The sequence below is a fragment of the Ambystoma mexicanum genome, chromosome 11 (assembly GCF_040938575.1).
Source record: "Ambystoma mexicanum isolate Mex_15411 chromosome 11, UKY_AmexF1_1, whole genome shotgun sequence".
Classification (NCBI taxonomy): Eukaryota; Metazoa; Chordata; class Amphibia; order Caudata; family Ambystomatidae; genus Ambystoma; species Ambystoma mexicanum.
In genome coordinates, this window is record NC_090934.1 from 1,358,396,029 (window position 1) to 1,358,416,652 (window position 20,624).

General features: G+C 46.2%; 1 protein-coding gene across 4 annotated transcripts in view; it reads right to left on the reverse strand.

Moving 5' to 3' along the window:
* Positions 1 to 1,624: 1,624 nt before the first annotated feature.
* The window catches only part of FAN1 (FANCD2 and FANCI associated nuclease 1), a 169,252-nt gene continuing 150,252 nt past the window's right edge, over positions 1,625 to 20,624 (reverse strand). For all 4 annotated transcript variants that reach the window (XM_069624918.1, XM_069624919.1, XM_069624916.1 and 1 more), the window contains 2 exons: positions 12,441 to 12,569; positions 1,625 to 2,083 (listed from right to left, as the gene is read on the reverse strand). In XM_069624918.1, the coding sequence (XP_069481019.1) occupies positions 1,946 to 2,083; positions 12,441 to 12,569 (267 nt within the window). In that variant the 3' untranslated portion in view covers positions 1,625 to 1,945. The remainder of the gene's footprint in view (positions 2,084 to 12,440; positions 12,570 to 20,624) is intronic.

The following is a 20,624-nucleotide window of genomic DNA, read 5'->3' on the forward strand; positions in this document are numbered from 1 at the left end:
TTGTTTTTTGCAAAATTGCAATTATAGCATGTTTTTTTTTCTGCCGTTGACTCCGTTATGATCATCACAAAACATTCCATCTCGGTGTCCTTGGTCACTTGACAAAATCCGTGTGCCTAAAAGCTTGTGTACAGTGCAGACATTTTCACAATAGCACTTCAAGTGGCCCTTGATTTCATTGCGCCACAATAAATGCTTTGTTGTAATGTGTCTATATTTCCTACCCCCATGGCATGCTGTTCAGGATGTTTGTTTGCATGTATGAGGTAACGAGTGCCCAGATTACGGGATGCTGTGCAAGTGCGCTGCTTTCCCTGCGCTACTTTAAATTCTTTAATACACAGTTATGAACCATCCCAATGGTATGTATTTTGCCAACCTCTGAAGCCTGAAAAGTAGATCCATGCAGGCTTGACATGTGGCCAACTTTTCACCAGACCTGCAGATGAACTGGCCTACCGTTAAATCTCAGTTACCAGTTTATTGGTATCCACTACAGAGTGTAATTTGCTTTCTGACTTTGAGACCAATCAGGCATGTCATTTCTCATTTTATTATAGCCTGTAAGATAGCTATAGCTGGCAAGATAGATCAGTGAGTTGAGCGCTTGCTGCTGTGATGTATGTGCGATCTGCGGGTTGCAGGTTCGAATCCCAGCAATGCCAACTCAGACTGGAGCTATATAATAACACATCATTTTCATTTGGCCTTGGACGTCTGCTTGCATTCACAGTAATTTGGTAATATGGGCCTATACACACTGATCTTAACATTACATATGGGGATTCATTCTTGAATTAAATATATATCACATTACAGTGATATCATAGAACAAGTTACTTTCTTACCTGGTAACATTCTTTCGATGGGATGTTCCGACGACGTATCCCACATCTATAACAGGTAATCAGCACAGCTGTGGTGATTACCTGTCATAGATGTGGAATACTTCGGAGGAACCAATCCCTTCAAAACCATATTTATCAGAGCGCACTTAGGAACAATTCTATGTGATGCCACTTCCTGTTTTGTCGAGAGTTAAAGGGTTGTGTTCCATTGCGTACGGTGAGGTCACTTCGGGGTGGAGTCAAATTACATCACTTCCTGTGATGTCATTGGAGGTCAAGGGTCATGTGATGTCACTTCCGCTACCCCAGGCATTTTGGTGAAATGACGTCCCTGGATGTAGGGCTTGCTTCGTGTGCACCAGCAGTATAGTCAAGGTTGCATAAGACTGAGCGTGCTTGTTGCTGGTGTCAACCAATAGAGATAGGTTGGTCAAGCCAACATTGCACATGGCAGCACCAATTTCTAAAGACGAAAAGCATTAGCCTTTGCCTTGCCCCACTATAGATTACAGTGCATTTATTAAGAAAGTAATTATCCTGAATATTAGCCCAAACTATAAACCATACACTGACTCACCATGGCAAATTATAAGTAGCTCATTACATTTCACTTGCTCATAAGGTTTATTTATATGCTCATACAATCCAAAAGATGCTAACTGAATGTAGGGCTCGTGAAATACTACCAGACATGGACAACGAACGTTAGTCATCTAAAAATTGTATAAAAAACGATTTGGTAATGAAAATGTACTAAAGGAAATGACACATTTGAAAAGTCTTGCAAAAATGTGTTTATTTCATTTGATATATTCTCGGTCATGAAGTCTTTGCATGTATGGATAATACATGCACACTTTGAAATGAAAACTTTTTTTGTATAGAATTTGTAATCTAAAGTCCAACGTTTGAAAGGTAGATAAGCCTATTTGCAATGCAATTTACAAAACGTGCTAATTTCCAATTAATTTCCACAGAACAAGTTGGTTCCAAAGGATAGAAGGACACGTTGCAACAAAACATTACCTTAATGTTTATAGAATTTGTTTTAAATGCATTTCCTATCCATAAATTGGCACTGTGATCAAATGATATTTTTAACTAATACGCATGCTTTTGGCACCAATTGCAACCACGTGACAGACTTCTACGGGGGCTCCAAGCTTCCTCAGTTCATCCAGCCAGATCATCTGCTTGTGTGAAAGACGGTCATTGGGACCTTTCACTTCGACAACCTGAGCATTTGAAAAAGAAAAGTGATGTTGAAAGTATTGGGCTTGCAAAATAAATATACAATCCACATTCCCAAGTGAGCTGTTTTGCATATTCCAAGTTATTAAAAATACACACATGCAAATGATTTGCTAACAAACATGGTCAATGCCGTGCCACAGACATAAGTCTACTGCTTGGTGTCTTATTTAAAATCATGTGTGCTCTTACTTTTGCACCTGATCCTCCGGTAAGTCTGAGACGCCTTTCTTTTGGTTAACACGAGCGTGCAAAGGTAACAGTTGCTCAATGTTAGGAAAGATTTCTTAATTGTGGGTAATTTTCCTTCCATGTGGCAACCCCTCAACGTTTTGCTGTTTTCACCATGATCTAGACTTTGCCAGAGAAGTGCAGCCTTCTGCCGCACTCCTCTGGGCTTTCGCTCCATTCTTACGGGGAAACTGACATGCCCTTAAGACAGTCAGTACCGGGAAACGCTGTTTTCCGTAGTTTCTTTATCATGTTGCGGCTTTCGTGCAACATGACACAAGAGGGCACTGTAAGCTAAGTTACTGCTCTCTTGGATCTCTAGGCTTCTACAGGCCCTAGATACTCTTTTTGGATTGTAACTGATCGGTGCAAGTGAATCACGGACGGGAATGGTGGCAGCGATCGTTTCTTGTGTTTTGAGCTCCTTTTGGCGTTTTAAGCGCGTTTCTCGCGTTTAGCCCAAAATGGTGGGCTGGTTCCCAAAATGGCCAGACCACGAGGCTCCTTTGTCCTGTCCGCTGACCGTCTTGCCCCCTTCACCTTCCCCAGGTCGAGCCGACCCGGGGCCTTCCTTATTTGGGCATGTACTTTCCTGCGAAACACAGATGCTTTCGCAGGCTTCTACAGGCCTTGTGTGTGTCTCCAGGATGTGGGCTGGGATGTCTGGCCCCAATACACATCCTGGGTGCCAGAGAGTCTAGTGTGGTATGAATGCCTGGGACCACCGTGGTCCGTGATAGGTCCACGTATGGTGTGAGTGTTTTATGAGTGGATCTCCAATTGGGTCCCCTCCGTTTTGGCGCGAAGGGAACCGTGGATAAGAGGGGCCTAGAAACGCCACTACCATGTCGATCTCCTGAGTTCTCACGAACAAAGGAATACAGGAGCCAAGTATCCTGCAACCACGAGGCTGAACCGAGGAATCGCTGGTGACCCGCTGAAGGACTGCTCCTCTGCACTGCTGTCGCCTTGTGAAACCCTTTCTACCTCTGATCGAACCAGAAGGCCTGTACTGGTACTTCGACCCTTGGAATAGCGGGAACAGCTATTCTCGGCATCTTCACCATCTCCTGCACGTAAGCCTTCGGAAGTGTCTCTGGGCCATCCAGCAGACTGACCAGCCTACCCAGGAGTCTTGCTCTGTAACCGCCGCCAGGTTGTGTTGTATTTCGAGTCCTTGTCACTCTCACACGATTCGTACACTTGGCATTCCCAGGTCTGAAGTGAGTAGTGTACATTTGGCTGAGATACACACGGCCGCTCCGTTGCCCTGCTGTGGTAACAAACTGTGCGAGTTCACTTCGTTTGGGACATCTTTAACTCAACTCTGCTGCTGCAGAATCTACACGACAACGAGACGTCCCCTGCTTCCGTGGACCTGCCAGCACTGAAACTGACGCAGAGAAGCCTGGGTCTGCTTGCATCGGGGACCGGTGAGTAGCATAGCTAGGAACTGGTCGCCCTCCTGCAGGAGCCCATAGCTTTTACCCGCTGTGTCAAACAGCATGCCTTTCCGTACTCGCGCTCTGCTTCTGCCCACAGTAGAGGCTGCGCTTGAGTCGCAGAACTCTGTTCTTCATTTGTGCACCAAACTGAACTGCCTGATTCCCTCGAAGAGACTCCCCTTTTTGCCCGTTGGCACCAGCGGGTGCAGGTACTTTTGAGCACAAGGCTCCACTCTTCGTAGGGCTTGGACTTCCTTTTAGTTAGGTGCCTCTGAAGGCGGACTGGATCTAATCATTATTTCGCACTGCCTGTTTTCCTCCCCTTCTAGGTGGACTACACATTTCGTGCATCTAACGCTTTAGACTCGTTTGTATTTGTATATATATATATTGTATTGGTTTAGTATTTGTTGGTTTACTAGAGTTTTATTGTGATTTCTCGCTACGGTCATTGTTGCAAAGGCCTTGGAATAAATGTGTATATATTTTTAATATAACACCTGTTTGGAGTAATTTGTAAGTGTCCTTGCTTTGTGTGCTCATTGCGGGCTTTCAGTCACCCTCACCCCTCTTGAGACCTAGTCTTGACCGCCGCGATCGCTACCCTGATTGGTCTGGCTTGTCCAGAGGTTACCCTGTTCCAAGTAATTAGGTTGGCCTTCTGAACTTCTGCGCCGCCAGGACAGAGTTCAGAAATCCGTCTTAACACTCAAGAGCACCTGATAACCTAGTAGACACAAGTTCCCAGTTAATGTATGGGTTGTTCTATACATTACCTCCATGGTGAAGTATGCTATTCCTTACGAGACACAATGACCAAAGAGTTTGTATTTAATCCTCTAAGAACATATATTCACTAAAAAAAACTTAGTTAAGGTGGAGATAAATTGAGTAGATTTAACGCAACAAAATCGTTAAAATTCAGCAGATGTGGAAAGTCATGACCAGCTTAACTTGGCACACTCTCGTTGATGTCCCCCATAATGCCATGTCCCCCTATAATGGCATTTTGTATGTCACTGTGAATCCCTTCTCTTCTCTTGTAATATGTAAGTACTCTTGGGCTTTGCAACGGAAACGTGCTGAGTTTAGCTGGTCATGACTTCTCACGTCTGCTGAATTTCAAGGGTTTTGTTATACCCTTTTTTTTTTATGAGCCACTAGCCATGGTCTTCGGCCTTGTCCACATTACATGTTCCCCAGGTATGTTTATTTTTGACCCAATATACATGTTTTCTCGGGCCCATTAGCCAGGGCACCAGTGACCACGGCCTTTGGCCGTGCCCACTGTATATTTTAAAACACTAACGGGCCTTTCGGCCATGGACAGTGGTGACAGCCTGTGGCGATGTCCTCTGTACATGTTCTTCAAATATATTTCTTTTGGACCTACTAGGGGCCTGTGGCCTCTATGCATGTCTCTTGGGATCACTAACCAGGGCATCTGGCCCTGGCCAGTGAGCACGGCCTTCGGCCATTCCATCTGTATATTTTAAAAAACTACAGGGTCACTAGCCATGGCTTTTAGCCATGGCCAGTGGCCATGCCCACTGTACATGTTCGCCCAGTATGTTTCTTTTGGACCCACTAGGTGCTTGTGGCCTCTACACATGTCTTTCGGACCCACTAAATCATGGCCTTTGCCCCTGGCCAGTGCGTATGGCCTCTGTGCTCACTGGCCAGGTCCATATTGCACCCCTTGAGGTGTTGCCCAACTAGGTTACCCCACACCTCACCATACACTGTAAAATTTCACTTTTTTTTATTAATCTAATTTATTTCCACTCTTTTTTCAAAAAAACCTTTTCTTCATAACTCGGGTTATATCAGCAATGAACTACAGATAACTAAATATTTAGAAAACATTTAGGGTTATAATTGTGACGCACTTTCAAAAAGAACCCTAAATTTGAAAATAAATAACCACAAAATGCAAAAATGTTCATGCTCTGAACTCCACACCCAAATTTCACATGATGTGAGAAATCTGAAGGTGTTTCCCTGACTAGTCCCCCGGGGGTCCATCATCGCTGTGGCCAGGACACAGCCATCGCTATTGGATCCAGTTAATGAGGGGGGACCACTGAGGGAGGATCGCCTGGTTGGGGGTCCTTGGGGAGTGACGGGTGAGACGCAATATCCCCCTTCTTATGACAACTTTTCCCCAATCTTCCACGTAGGAAACACAAACACTTTACTCCCCCCGCCCCTTTTCCGACACAAACACTTTCGCATACTATGATAGTCGATGGACTAACACTCAAGCCATTTACCTGACAAGTCCCAACACCAGGGTCAGGCAAAGTCAGGAAACTGACCAGAACCGCACACACCTGACGGTCCTTTCCCTTCCCCATAGGGATAAAAGGTGGAGCACAAGAGCACAAGACGAGCAAGGCAGACTGCATGTCCAGGGAGCTAACTCAGCACGGGAGTTCAAGAGGAGGAGGAAGACGGCACATATCGAGAGGGTGACAAGGAGAGAAGCAACCTTGCCCTATCCGACAAAGGCCTGTTAGACCTCCGCAGATGGAATCGCGTTGCAGCAGATGCGCACGGTACACAAGACCCTCCTCCGCTGATAACCAAGTAGGAGAGAGACGCTGGTCTCCGTGGTACCAACCCTGAATCTGAGGAGAAAGAGAAAGCCAAGTGTTTCATCACAGCCTGTGATTCGAGGGGATAGTCGATAAGAAACCAAAATGTGTTGAACGAAAAGTAGCAAAAGGCTAATTGAACTTTGAAAGCATAAATAGCTTTAAAAGGGGGAAAACCAGCAACAGAGGAGTCCGGCACCATGTGGGTGCTCACTCAGGAAACTTTGGTCGAATACCCAAGTATTGAATACCCAAGTATTGAAACTACCGTAACCAGAATGCCTTGGGAAAGGCGAGAAGAGGGGTCAAAGTGGTCCTATAGGGGTCTTGAAAAATCCTCTGTACAGTCGAAAACTCTGACCGACAGATGATTGTGAAGCTAAGGGAAGTGAATCCTGCATCGTAAAAGTTGAGTGAGAATGACAAGATTGGCAAGAGTGAACCCAGCCGAGGGATGTCCACAGTGAATTGTTTAAAAAAAGACATTGAGATTAGTGAATTATACCAAGAAGATTGTGTTGAAAGTTATATTGAACACGGCAGAGGGAGGCTAACAATTAAGAAAGGTCCGAGCCAGGAAGAGGGGATCCGGGGTGAAAAGCATCACCCAATGTTTATGTGAAAAGGAACTTTGAACTCTTTGTTCGATTATTTGAATACATCAGGCCCAAGATGGCAAGAGACTTTTGATAAGAAAACAGACAACCACCGAAGGACCTGATTGCTGAAAGCGGAACTGTTAGCTCGTGCTGGGAAAGCTCGAGTGTGTGCTGTTGTCCAAAGTCCACCCTTATCCTGTGCTGAAAACGTGGGTAAGGGGGACCCCGAATACCACGGCCTTAGTTATGATTTGTGAACACTATCTTCTTTCTTAAGAATATTATTAAATACTTGTTTTTGTATTTAGCGTACGGATTGGCCATAGGTTTTTCTTAGTATAGGCCCTTTTATTTGACACAATGCCACTAGGACTGCCTTATTATTAGATGGTTGAAGCTTGCTCCCATCTTAGATTTAGGTTTAGGATTAGGCATTTTTCCAACCTACCTTTGCAGTTTAATAAACACCATTGAACTATGATCACTTGTGTCGGTCTTTACTGTTGCCACCATGAATTCCTTACAGTGTCCTCTGTCCCCCTCCCCAACTCTAGTCCGATGCCATTTAATTCTTGTTCCTACTCAAAATGGCATTTTTACACATTTTCATTTTTGGATTACCTCGAATATTACCCTGAATATTCATGAATATTGGACAAAGAAAAATTGCAGAATATCATTCCTGAAAATCCTCTCTGCTGCAATGCACCATGGGAGATATAGCTATAATTTTGGGCGAAGCGGTCATCCCCTTCTCCGTCAAATCACTGGACGCAATAACCCCAGCCCCACTGGAAATCGAGTCAATGCTTCATGCCCAAGTTGGTCGAATTCCGTCCAGCGGTTTTCACTGTGTGCACAAGCGCAAACTGGACTTTTTTTCTCTATGAGAACATTAATGGGGACTAGGCCAAAACTGAGCTTTTGTTTTCATAATAATTTTGTTATTTTTTAACAGATCTTTCCTAAAATGTGCAGTCTGGGGGGGCCCACAAGTACAATTTCAGCCAAATCCGTCATGCGGGTCAAACATTATAAGCAAATTATTTTGTGGGTTTCCTATATATTTTGATACTCTACTTAACTGCAACCTCCGTACTATTATATAACAAGCACTCCGCAAGTGCGAAACGCGTCTTTTCCCTTTGTGTGCCCTGGTTTGTCAATGTAAATATTTTTTTCACTAAAGACCTGTTTCCACTATACCATGGTGTTGCCTTCACTCTGTCTTTGGTGCCCCGACCTTGAAGTGCGGTCTGTACCGTTGTTCCGGCGTTTTTGTGTTTTTTTGTTGCCTGCAAAATATATCTATCTTCTAGAAGGAGCACTTTTTGGGCTGATTATAAATTCCCCCCACCCCGGGATGAATCCTCGCCAAACTATGCAAAAAAAGTATATGGCCCCTTCAGAATGGTTTTGCAAAGTTTGGTGCGGTTTCGTCCAGGGGGAGGTGGGTGGCGTGGGGGGAGAGAGTTATAAGGGGGTCCCAAAATTTGTTGAAATCCTCAGATGCAATGGAAAAAAGATGTTGCTTGCGTCTACAGCCCAAACCGCTCGATGGATTTTTACCAAATCTGTGCTAGGAGTGGTGGCTTGGTCCCGAAATTGTGCTTTTGTAAATTTGGTGTAAATCCTTCCAGTAGTTTTAAAAAAAATGGCCAAAAAATAGGTCAAAAAGAAAGTGATATTTGGATACGGTGAAACTGACTAATTTCCTGATTCGTGGTCTGCGGTCGCCTCTGGACCAATCAGGGTCCGGTGTGATGTCTGTGGACAACATACGCGCCCGCTGATTGGTCAATTAAAAACATGAGGTGCGTCAAAGCTTTTGCAATGGAAGCCATGTTGGATTTGTGAACTGCGCCCGTAGTACACGGAAATCTCTGTAAAACATAACAAAAAACACAACATTGCACTTGTCAGACAAATGAAACTATCTCTAGGGAGGTGAGCGGTGATGAGGATGGGATAGGATATGGCCATAAAAAGCCAAAAAACGCAGGTGGTTTTTCTTCTATGAAGTAAGCAAACATCTCAGATGTCCGGCACAGTCCTGCAATGTTCGCAAACATCTCAGATATTCAGGGACATCCACGCATATTTCTGCATTACAGGGTCGGTGAAAAGCAGCTTTTGGATGGCTTATAACTTTGGCACCACTCGATGAAACTGCATGACATTTTACTATATCATTTTAGACCTGACCCCGACTGATTCTTGGTGCTGTTTCGCCAAAGGGGGGAAAAAATTAGAGGGTGACCCAAAATATTTTTAAAAGGCTTACAAATGTGATGCCGTTTGACAAATCTGCAAAAAGAGTTTAGACCCAGATTTGAATGTTTTTGCTAATTTTGGTGGTATTTTGTCAAGAGGGTGCAAAATTAGAGGGGGGAATCTTAACATTTTTAGATGTCTGATAACTTTGTTGCTTTTTGACGAATCTGCACAACCTTGCATGTTTGTGCAAAGTCTGAATGGATTTTGTCAAGTGTGGGCTAAGTTCTATAACTATTTTTTGTACGTTCATATTGACATTTTTCAAAAAAGTAAAACATGATCGGATTTGCAGCAAACGCGTGCAAGGAGCATTTGCAAATACCCAAAAGCATTGTTTTGCAACTGTGTCAGCGTTTTCTTTTTTGAAAAGTGTCATAATGTAGATACAAAAAATAATGATATACCTTTGGTGACTGAGGTATAGCTTGTGGCCACGGACAATGGCCAGATTATCCACGACCCAGAAAATCTGGCTACTGGCCATGACCACGAGGGACCGGCAATGGGGTTAATGTGGTCATGGCCACCAGGGACGGGGGGATATGTGGTCCAGTTTTTCGAAATTGGGATAGGTTGGAAAGGAAAAGAACATCCTGCTTGTGGCTACCGCCCGAAGTGCTGGACAGGATTGCAGCAAACATTCGCGAGGAGCATCAGCAATGCCCTCAAAGCATGGTTTTGCAAATTGGTCCTGTGTTTTATTTTTTTATAATTTGTGAAAACGTAAATACAAAAAATGGTGATATACCTTTAGTGCCTGGGCAATCAGTCTGGCCTTGAGAAAGGACACATGTGTCGTCTGATTTGCTTATTGGGGCATGCAGCATGGCCAAAGCCCTAGGTTTAAATGGGAAAAAATATTCTGCTTACGTTTACAGCCTGAAGTGCTGGATGGGATTGCAGAAAACCTGTGCGAAGAGCATCAGCAAGGACCTGAAAGCATACTTTTACAAATCTGTCCTGTGTTTGACTTTTTTCAAAGTGTTGTGTCAAAAAAGTAAGTACAAAAAATAGTGACATAACTTTGCTGCCTCGGCAGTGGGCCTGGCCCTCGGCGAAGACAAATGTCTACTCTGGTTTGCCTATTGAGGAATGCGGCATGGCTGAAGCCCATGCCTCATGGATTGTGGAGACTGGCCATTGCTGCAAGCCATGAGCACTTGCAATTGGTCACATTATGAGGAAATAGTCGACAATGAACTAGGATGCAGGGTAGGTGCAGTGGATAACGGGGGTGGATTGGTGCAGCTGGGGTCATGGTCTTGCCTCTTGTCCTAGGCAATTCAACCAGGTCTTGCATCTCCAACATGCGCTGCTGATTACGTCACACATCGGTATGCGTTGCAAAAAATATGTTTGTTAAAGGAGGTTTACGGTTCTTTCATATATGTTAAAAGAGGAATTAATAATAACATATAACAGTGATGTAAGATCATGAAACATTTTCACTCACAAAAACCTATGCAATTCAGTGAAAAAACTTTAAAGGGACGTTATGGTTACAGGTAAAACAGAAAAGCCCTGAAATTCGCCAGTTATGGTAAGCTAAACAACCAAAATTCGCAACACCGCTGTGCATGACATCACATATCTAGGCCACTTGTTTTTGTTCACTAACAGAACTAGGCAACACGTTTTTGTACATTTACAGTCAGAATATGAAAATTCAAAAGTTGCTATATATCTAGACGTTAACCTTGTATGTTCAAACAGTACTTTCCTTAGGGTTTGGTCTCAGCTCATGCGGCACATACACAGGCAATAAGCAGGTCTCAAACATACAATACATGAAGATGAACTTTAATGTTATTGACATTTTGTGGTGATGTTCTTTCTTTTTTCCTCACTTTAGTTTCCCTGTATGTGCCGATGATTTGTACGCATTGTGGGTCTTCATATGTATTGTTTGTATTAACACAAGTGTGTAGTAAGTCTTGAATTGTTAGCTTTTTATTTCATGTTTAACATTACTCAAAACACTGATTCGGTAGCAGTCATTATTTTGCCATCCAAAATTACCAGATAAAAATGATAGTACTTCTATGGTGCATGCTGCAGCCATTGCCTGTGTGTATGTATGATTAGGTTCCTGTATTAACAAAACTCCAATATAATGTTTTGTTTTGATGAGTACATTCTTTAATACATTAAGTTCATGCTTGTTACCAATATTATAAACACAACCCCTTGTAGGGACTTTTCACCGAAATTAATTTGATATATGATGTCATCAGTGATGCCATCTTTGATGTCGTACGTGTTCTTAGCAGTGCACAGTGGTGGCGTGAGTTATGGTTGATTTTTGGCGTTTCTGAACAGAAAAAAAAAGAAAATGTCAAAGAAAATGTCTGCTTGGGAAGGGAAAACGGAGTCAGTTTTCCCTTTCCATAATGGCCATCGGGAGCGGATGCGCTGGGACAGAAAAAGGACAGATAAGAAGGTAAGTGGGGTTGGGAGGGCGCGGGAGGAGACTGTTTGTGGGGGAGAGGGGAGGAATAAAAAAATAAAACAATAAAAACGTACCTGAATCTCCAGCAGGGGAGAATGGCCGCCTACAGTCGTGTGGAGGCTCGGAGCGGGAATGGCCCCGTTTCGAGCCTCCTCATTGGCTGAGGGGCTGCCACGCCCCCCGCCGGGGACAAGGGAATGGAATTCCGGGCGAGGTATGGACCTGGGGAGGGCCAATCAGAAGGTTTGTTTCATTCCTATATAGTACCTCGCCGGGTACTATAGAAACAGAACATGACTGTGAATCGCATTCTTTAGCAAGGTCAGTAACGGAGAAGACTTATACATTTTCATTCTCTTTTATACTAATTATCGGCCCATGTGATGAAGTGTTTATTACCCAATACATTGTGGGGCTCTGAAAGGACAAGGCAAAGCATGCACATTGAAAATATCATGTTAATGGAAGGAAAGCTTTGAATATTTGTTACACTAAAATAACTGAAAACGGATCCACAAACCATGTGTGTCTGAATGCCTTTTTGTAAACATGCGTGGGAGCTCTGTACAGTTACAGTATCCATTGCTAAAACATACTCTGTACCAGACTCTAGCATTTCAGAGGCTGATAGACCAGGTGAGCTTATTTGAGTAACAGTGGCCTGTTAAATGCAGAAAGAGCTATATACAACACTATGTTAGTTCAGTACAATTAAATAAAGGTATTTGCTCCTGTAATCTTGCCTTAAAGCTGCTATTCGTTGTATTCCACACAACCAGATCAGGAAGTCCTCCTCTGCAGTGCCGAAGATCTTTGGACAGTCGCAGACACACCCCACTTAGAAAAGGGCCTCCAAAACAGGCCACCAGGCTCTGGAGGGAGGGAGAGGACACACAAACAGAAGCATCATTGTCTTGAAATCCAAAAATGAACAAGAATCTGAACAGTGAAATCTCTCACAACTGAGTCATAGACAAGATGCTAATATAAAACTGGAACCTATGTCTTCAGCAGCCAGTGCAATACATCTTCATTGTCGCTGAAAAGGACTCTGCGCTCAATGGTAATATGCTAGGCCATCATTTTTCCAAGTGTTAACCTTGAGATTTCTATCAGTCAGTATTTTGCACCTAACAAAAAGATCTATTGCAGAAGAAAATTGGATGCAACCGGCAAGCATTTTTTTCTTGAAAATACAATACTTCTCTGTGCTCTGAAAGTCTCTCCGTAGCACTCACATCCCGGAGCGCAGGACTTTTTTTTTCTGCTTTTCATCATTACAAACTTCCACTCACAATCTATTTCCGACAAAACCATACAATTGGTAGAAAACTGGTAGGCATGTTCACAATCTCTCAGGAGAAGGACTTGAATCACTGGGGAATTCAAAGGTCCACCACATTGTTAGCCAATGCCCACTTAGCCACTATATGGCCGATGGTTGGCGTTAATGCGAAGGCAGATAACCTAGGTGTTTGATTGCCATTTAGCCGCTGTATCGCTTTTCTCAAAGCTGAACTTGGCAGGTGGAGTACTCTTCATACCCTGAGCTAGGACGCCGTAGCCAGCTCTTCTGTGCACTCCTATTGTGCCCCAATTTGAAGCTCAAACATGTCTATTTGGCTTTTGCACTCACTATACCCCTCCCAAACCACTTAGGAGCTGCTGTGCAAAGTGTCCCAAAAAAGGCAGGGATGAACCACTCTACAAAACAAACAAGGATCCGTTCTGCCACAGTAACACCCATCTAACGAAAATGGATGAACACTGCAAACTCCTTCAGCACATTACTGAGACGGTTGGGCTTTCTTTTTGAACCCTACCTCTGCTGCTGACTCCAATACCTTAAAACACGCCCTGTTTATCACACTGCAAAACATTTTTTTAGTCCACCTGAACACGGCTGTGTTTCAAGCGTGATCTGTTATTGTCTTCACTGCACCTGTGATTGTCCAATAAATTATAGGTTGCTCACCGTAGCGACCAACGTACTCCTAAGTCCATAGTCCGCTTTGCTCCATACTCTATGGGCGTCCCTCGCTAGGGACGGGAGACAGAAACTTTTTCACCAGAAAAAATCTTCCGCTTTAAATTTAGAGGCACAGGGCCCTGGGAGCATGCGCTCCACCGACTCCGCCCACCACTGCCACTCCTCAGTCCCCATTGACGCGTCGACAATATTACCATTGCCTAATGACAGTAGTTTTATTAGGGGGGAGGATGGTGGGAAGTATGGAGGAAAGGGGACTATGGACTAGGAGTACGTTAGTCACTAAGGTGTGGAGAGGTGACCCTCCTTAAGAAAACAAGTTCCTTAATACTGCCTGTCCGAAATCCGCGTCTGACCTGGAGCCAGAATAGAGACAGTGGTGCTTGCAGAAGGCCGAAGGAGTGGCCCACATGGCCGCCCTGCTGATGACCTGCCGTGGAAGGTGCCTCTGGAACACGACTGCTGTGGCCTTGGCTCTGATAGCGTGGGCATGCATATTTGCTGGAAGCGGCTTGTGCTGCCCCTCATAGGCCTCCTTAATGGCCGAAACCATCCACCTTGATTTAGAGCCCTTAGAAGCCTGATATCCTGGCTTTCACCCACCGAAGGTGACAAAAAGAGCCTCAGATTTGCAGAAGCTCTTGGTTCTGTCCAGGTAGAATTTTAGAGCGCACCTAATATCTAGTCAGTGCAGGACCCTCTGAGCATCGTCCTTAGGGTCCGCAAAGAAAGTGGGTAGCACTATCTCCTCATTTAGGCGGAACAAAGAGACTACTTTAGGCAAGAACGTGGGATGCGTTCTGATGACCACCTTGTTACTATGAAAGGTAGTGTAAGGGTCGGAAGCCACCAGAGCTTGGATCTTGCAGACTAGTCGTGCAGATATAAGACCCACCAAGAGGCTGTCTTAATGGTGAACAGCCAGATGTCTGCGGATGTCATTGACTCAAAGGGTTTATGTGCCAAGACGCCCAATGCTATGTTGAGCTCCCACACAGGGTGTGGCTTCTTGATAGGCGGGTAGAGCCTGGTGAGGCCTGCCAAATGTCTTAACCACCGGGTTGGAGGATGAGAAAATGCTCTCCTCTGAGTTCCGGTAAGCTCTGATGGCCGCCAGATAGGTGGAGCAATTTCTCCGAGTGTTCGAGGTGTGCTGAGAAGGATAGCACATCGTCCAACGTGCAAGTACGAGGATCAACCTCCTTAGACTCCGCTCAGTGGCAAAACCAAGTTCACTTGGCTTTGTACTGGCTCCTAGTAGCATCGCTCCTAGCACCCTGTAAGATGTCTAGGTTAGCCTGCGACAGACGCAGATGCTTTAATGTAACCTGTTCAGGAACCACGCTGCAAGGGAAGTTCTGGGGGGCGGGGTGGATGACCGTGCCCCCCTGCTGCGATAGTAGATGAGCTGAGCCCAATGGAAGGTGCATCAGAGGATGGTCCGACAGGCTGAGCAGCTCCAAGAACCATGGCCTCGCCGGCCACCAGGGAGCAGATCACCCTGTGTACCAGGGGAGTAGGAAGGAATGTATATGTGTTCATGCTGTTCCACTGTAACATTAAAGCATGGCCCAGGGAGCCTAGGTCCTGTCCCTGCCAGGATGCAAAATGAGGGCACTTCCTGTTGTACCAGGTGGCGAAGAGATCCACTTGGGGATACCCCCATCTGTTCAAGATCCCCTGAAGGACCTGATCATTCAATTGCCATTCGTAATTGTCTGCACCCAACCTGCTGAGCCTGTCCGCCTGCAGGTTTGACTCCCCCGGGTGGTGGATCGCCATTAAGTGTATGTTGTTCACCAGAGCCCATTCCCAAATGCTGACCACCAGGGTGCACAGAGGAAGAGACCTGGTGCCACCCTGCTTTTTGATGTAATACATGCTGGGGGAGTTGTCCGTTTGAATGAGGATCGTCTTGCCGCTGATGGCAGGAAGGCTTTGAGAGCCAGCCAGATGGCCTTCAGCTCTAGCCAATTGATATGGGCCTCCTGTTCCTGAAGAGACCAACCTCTGTGGACGCTGTGGTTGTTCAGTGTAGCTCGCCAGCCCTCCAAGGAAGAGTCTGTGGTTATGGTAATCTGCGGTGCTGGTCGACAGAAGGGTCTGCCTATCCTCAAGTTGCAGTCCGTGCTCCACCAGACAAGGTCCTGGTGGAGAAAGGGAGGAATGCTGACGAGTTCCGCCTGGGAACTCCGCTCCTGACTCCATGAGGCTGCAAAGTGAAGCTGTAATATTCTCATTTTGAGCCTTGTGTAAGGTACTGCCAGTAGACCTGCCACCATGATACCCAGGAGGTGCTGGTACCACCATACTGAGGTCACCGCTCTGCTGAGAAAATGACTTGTGGCTCTCTTGATGGCTGTGATATTGTCCTCCGAGGGAAAAACTCTCTCGGAGCTTGAATCCCAGATGAGGCCCATGAACGCTAGACTCTGCCTCGGCTCCAGCTGCAACCTCTTGAGATTGATGGAGAATCCCAATTCGTGTAGCATATTCATGAGGGCGGAGGAGGTGTGATGGACCGCCTCTGGGCTCCGAGAAGGGATGCCACTGCATTCATAAGTCTAGTAAAGACCCTGGGGGCTGAATTGAGGCCAAATGGTAGAACCTTGTATTGGAAATAAAAGCCCATGATCCTGAACCTCAGAAAGGACAGATGAGGCTGCTAAATCGGGACGTGTAGGTATCTGTCCTTCAGATCCAGGGAGTACATCCAATCTCACTGGGGTAACCATCTTGAACTTTTGAAGCTGGAGGGAAAGGTTCAGGGCGGAAAGGTCCAACACAACTCTCAGGCCAGCCTGGTTCTTCTTGTGCGAAAATTCTGGAGAAGACGCCCATGCCCCACAGGGAGGCTGGGACTTCTTCCATTGCCTGACTTTGTACGAGTGCTCCAATCTCCGCCAATAGAGTTGGTGTCCCAATCTGTGGGAGTGGAGGAGAGGAGAGGGGAGGAAGGGGCCGGTAGCCTGTGGACACTACTGATAGGATCCAGGAGTCAGCGAACCTCGCACGCCAATACTGTGCGTGAATTCCTTCCTTCTTTCGTCCCTCCCTCCCTCCCTCCACCAGAGACCCTCTTTTTTTCCCGCTGGGGCTGAGGAGGGCGACTAAAAGAAGCCCTTATTCTCCGCCTTGTGCTGTTTGCAGCGGTGCTGACTTGGAGATCGGTCCGGCTGCCTAGACCTTTGTTACTGGAAGCCCCGGAACCTGCTGAAGACCCCGCCCCTTGACAGAACGCTGGTGTGTCTGGCTGTACGTCATGGGCGTGGACTTCGTGAGGATAGATAAGGATTTTACAGTCTGCAAACTGTTCTTCTTATCAAGTTCCTCATCGGTGGTGGAATGAAAGAGGTCGCTACCCTCGAATGGAAGGTCCAATATGCGCTCCTGGACGTCTGGGTTGAATCTGGTAGCCCGCAGCCAGGCAGTCCTTCTCATGTCCGTGGCGATGCAGATGGCACACCCTCAGGTGTCTATATGCGCCACTGTGGACTCCATGATGTCTTGAGCCACCAACTTTGCTTCTGCCAGTCCCGCCTTGAAGCACGTCTGACTGTGTACCGGAGGTTCCGGAAGGAAGTCGGCTATTTCCCGCCAAAGACTTTGGTTAACGGCTGCGAGCATGGCGTCCACATTAGACTGACGAATGTGCAGCGAGGGGTTGGAATAGATCTTCTTTCCATATGCCTCCAAGACCTTCTCCTCCTTGCCTAGCAGAGCCGAGGACAAGGTGGTTGAGGAAGACTGTGGCTTAGAGTAGAAAGAGGCCGCAGAAATCACTGAAGAGTGTGGTTGAGGGTGTGCCGACAGCAAAAGTGTATCCCCCTCCAATTGCCTGTACTTGGCATTGAGGCGCCGATTAGTGGGCTGTGCCGAATAGGGTTTAAGCCATCCCTTTTTGCCTAAGGCGACAAAGTCCTTCTGCATCGGAAACCCCGTTCTAGCCGTGGCTAGGACCCCCGCCTCTGGTTTTTCAACCCCGGACCTGCAAGTCCATCATGGAATGCCTTGGCTGAAGACGGAGTGTAGGGGTCCTCCTCTTCATCAGTGTCCACCAGGGTGTCCTGCTGGTCTGGGACAAGTGGAGGAGTACTGAGCACACAGGGTGAGGTGTAGCGACCGGAGACGGAGGCTGCTGTGGAGGCTGGTATGGAGGCTGGTATGGAACTGCCTGGGGTGCAGGAGGCAGAGGAGCCAGAACCACAGGGTCTGGCGCGGGCAGCTGAGGCTACGCAGGGGCCTAAGGCACTGGAGTCATAGGAGGAACGACTATGGGTGCAGGTGGCGGGACAGACGGTAACATGTCCCTGATCACATCCCGAAGGATGGTTCCCATCTGAGGGGATCTCATTAGCGTGAGGAATTTCTCAAAAAACTTGTCCTCACAGGCAGGTGGTGTTAGGTGGCGCAGGAGAAGGGCCCTGAGGTTGCTGAGGTCTGGGCGTACTCTGCCTTGCTGCCTATGTGGGGTGTCTGCCCTGCAATGCTGAATGATATGCTGTAGGCCACGTACCTGGAGAAGACCTGCCCCGCCTTGAAACTTGTTCTCCCACCTGCTCCCCACAAAGGGTGGTATCGGATGAACAGCCATTTTGTCTGGCGCAGCTGCCATTTTGTCGGGCTGCATGCCACGTGCCTGCACCGTGGTGATTGCTGTGCTAGGCCCGGCCTTCTCTAGGACTCTTGACGGTGGAGCTTGAGGCTTACCCTGCACCTCATGACGGGGCCTGGTAGGCGTTGTGCCCTAGGCTGCGTCACCGGTAGTGCTGCGTACAGGCGCCCCCTCAGACACTTGTCCGGTAGTAGGGTGTAGCCACTCGTGTGGACACCGGGTAAAAGAACCTTGCGGTCCCTCAGCGACATCACCGGCAGGATCTAGTGAACCCTCAGCCTTGCAGCCGGTAGCTGATGAAGCCTCGGTACCTGTGCTGGTGTTAGAACTTGAGCGGTACCTCCCGCTCGGACGTTTCCTTGGGAAGGAGGCACCCTTGCGGGGTGCGGATGAAAAAAGTGGCCCTACCTATGGCCTTGACTTGTACTTCACGAAGTCCTTCAAGTCCTCTGGAGGCGATCGTTCGAAGAGCTCCCTCCACCGAGCTAACCTGTTCTTCAGAGCGTGAGGTGTAAGCACGTCACAAGCGGAGAACCCTCCCAGCCTCAAACTGGCATCGTTCACGCAGTCCAAATCTACCACCCCACATTCTTTTAAGCATTTCTGTAATCACCTGAATAAACAATATGTTATTCATATTCGGCTAAAACACAATTTTTGTAAAACATCCTATAATGTTGACTGTTATCCTGTATGCTGGAGTATGGCTATGTAATACAATTTTAACACAACCATAAATGAAGAACTGAGAACAAGTGTGGTCCTAGAGCAGCCGAAGACGATGTAGCATAACAAGACTCCCACTTACTTTCCTGAAAATATCCAGATGAGGAAAGCCCTGTGAAAGCACAGCATCCGTTGGCAAACACTAACCAGGTTAACCTACTGAAGCGTTTATTTAAGTTGAGGATGATTAAATAAAGTTTTGGAAAAGGCTAGGAAGGCAGGTTTGGAAGATAAAAGAGGACTCACACAAGCTGCTCACACATCTTTCTACCCCGCCACGTCATTCCACCCACAGTGACGAGCACAGTAATTTAAGCACTCATTCTATTGCTGTAAGATAGATAGCTCAAGCAACATCAAAGAGGAGATTCTACTGCAGTGCTTACTCCAGGTAAGAATGTGCACAAACTAATGCAGAGCATGTGTATCCACAAGACATAGTCCTGGATACATGGTCAAGCAACCCTGGAACGTCCTGGTGAATCTGGATGGCCCTATTAGACAAATACAAACATTGCTCGTGGGTCCCTAGTCTCAGTGCCAAGGATATGATCATCAGTTCAGTGGTCTAAGGGTTCATGTTAGTTCCAGCCGGATTCCGCTGGCATACAAGCCAAGAGATTCTTTATAATCAGCAGCTGCCAGTCTGGTAGTAAATACTTATGAAGGTTAATTTATGAAAGCAGTGTCTGCAAAATAGCAATGGCTGTGAATCGGATAAAGCCCTCCACTGCAGGCACCCTGGTTAAATTTAAGAAGGGCATCCTTTCTTTGCCTTAAGGGCAGTTGCGCTCCATAGGACAATTGATAGAAAAGAATATAAAAATGCAGATGCAAGTCTAACCTTGTGCAATAATGTACAGGGGCATACCCAAAATGAAAGGTCTCATGCTAAATATGGTGAGGCGGCCACGCACTTCCCATTGCCATTCCAGGAGAAGTCGCCTCCCGAAAGAGGGGCCCCGATGCCACAGGTGCTGTGGTACATTTTATTACTCCCCGGATGATGTCCTTAGAAATCGGAGATCAGGATAATTAGTTGGCAATTAGAAGTATTTTAAAAGTTTAGCTTTAAAATAAACCATATGACCAACCAGAAGTATTTTTACAGTCCTGTTAATGCATTCATATTGCCTATCTTTTCCCATGATCTGATGGTCTTGAGTGCTCTGAAACTTTTGGAATACGATGACATTGAATAATTATTAACTAAACAGGTCAGATGTTTGCTAAGAGAAAGATTTCTTTTTGTATTGGGTCAATTTCTAGAGTACTCGTACAGCCTGAGCTGAGTTCCATGGACAACTCGGGGCTTTACAGACCCAGGTGAGGCATAGGTAAAGTAGAAGATGATTGCAAGGGGTGTAACATGATTGCAAATGACCTAAAGATACACAAGTATAAACAGATTTTAATTTAAAGGCATTTACCAATGCTCATGTAACCACAGATGCTTCAAATGATTTGAGGTGGAGATTTGGGGTGTAGAAGGGCAAAGGTCTAATGCATACACAACTGCCTGTGAAAAGGGCCAGCGCAGGACCTATTTTGGACCATTCTGGTGCATAATACTTACAAATATTTCAACATGGAGAA